This window comes from Sinocyclocheilus anshuiensis, unplaced genomic scaffold, assembly GCF_001515605.1.
Source record: "Sinocyclocheilus anshuiensis isolate Anshui unplaced genomic scaffold, SAMN03320099.WGS_v1.1 scaffold1050, whole genome shotgun sequence".
Classification (NCBI taxonomy): domain Eukaryota; kingdom Metazoa; phylum Chordata; class Actinopteri; order Cypriniformes; family Cyprinidae; genus Sinocyclocheilus; species Sinocyclocheilus anshuiensis.
Window position 1 is genome coordinate 310,600 of NW_015536519.1, and position 1,383 is coordinate 311,982.

General features: G+C 37.7%; 1 protein-coding gene across 1 annotated transcript in view; it reads right to left on the reverse strand.

The window, feature by feature from the left end:
• Positions 1-530: 530 nt before the first annotated feature.
• Positions 531-1,383, reverse strand: part of LOC107693490 (adenylate cyclase type 2-like) — a gene marked incomplete at its 5' end in the record, with an annotated part of 3,256 nt that continues 2,403 nt past the window's right edge. The window contains one exon of the mRNA XM_016492897.1: positions 531-912. Coding sequence (XP_016348383.1) covers positions 784-912 — 129 coding nt within the window. The remainder of the gene's footprint in view (positions 913-1,383) is intronic.

Consider the following 1,383-nt stretch of genomic DNA (forward strand, 5'->3'; position numbering starts at 1 on the left):
GCAACCCACTCGACACAGCAACGACCACCGCTGAAGCGCTGTCCGCCAACACAAGAAGCTCCCTAGAACGCGTTGAACTCGTCGTCACAAACTAAGATATTGGTAGGAGCAGAACGATGTTATCGCTAGTAGTAGTATATTTCAGTCGCCAATGTTTCTCAGGGGAATGTTTGAATATTTAAAAAAAATGATTTAGGTCATAATTAACTATAATTTTAATTTATCATATTTTCTCCATCACCACATCTTTTTAGGGGCTCCATACGTTATGAACTAAAAACAATTTTAAGAGTCTACTTTTTTTATTTTCTTGTTAGTTATCCATTTTATTAGTCACAAAATGGTTAAATATTAAACACAACAAACAACTTTTTTATGAAACATTATACATTTTAGACATGATATTATACACTCTTACTTTTCACATTAAACATACAAAACATTAAATAAATATTAACAGCCATTAATAAATAAGTGCACAAGTTAAGGAAAATATTAGAAATTCAATATAAAACTACAGTCACGAGGGACTTTGGAAAGTTAGAAAAGTTGGCAACTTTGCATTGTTTAAAACAACAGATTAACTTCACAAAGAAGAAACTTCTTGAAGAAATCATTTTTAAAAAGTACTAGAATTGGTTAAATCTAAGTGCTAACTAGTTCAGTTCTTTCGTGGCATTCGTAGCAGACAGAGGATGTTTGGTGAGTGTTCGCAGAGGACCTTAGTGAAACACTCATCACAGTCTCAGTCTGTGTCAGATGGGTGTTAAAAGCGTTCTGTGGTCACTGCACTGGATGCTCGGTGTTGATGAAGTACGTGCTCAGCTGTCCTTTGCCCTTCACGTGGATCACTCCTCTCAGAGTTACGCTGTAGCCAAGCGTTTGAGCCACCTGCGCCGTCTCCTCTGTCACCTGAGAACACAACACACATACACATACTGAAGTGAGATCACGTGGAGCTGTATTTGTCAGACCCAGCTAATCAACTGACTGCCAGTTCTCTAGTGAGTTTCCACTCATGATGCTGGGGCTCCCACTTACACCGTTTAATTCAACCCCAAACATGCTATTTTGATCATATGGATTTAGACGGCTTGATAGGGATCACTAATGGGATCAGTTGCAAATCTTTTGCATTTCCCTGAGAAATGTTGTGTTCTGTCACAAAAAACACTGAAACAAACAAATACAAATTTCTCAGAGAATGCAAAATTTTGGCGAGCAAATAATACAGAACAAAGTATTTGCGAGCGAATGCAAATTTCTCTGGAAACGCAAAACATGTGCAAATAGAGTAAATTTCACAGGGAACCCAAACGTTTTGTGAGCAAATGCAAATTTCTCTGGAATGCAATTTGCGAGCAAATCAAATTTTGGGGGGGG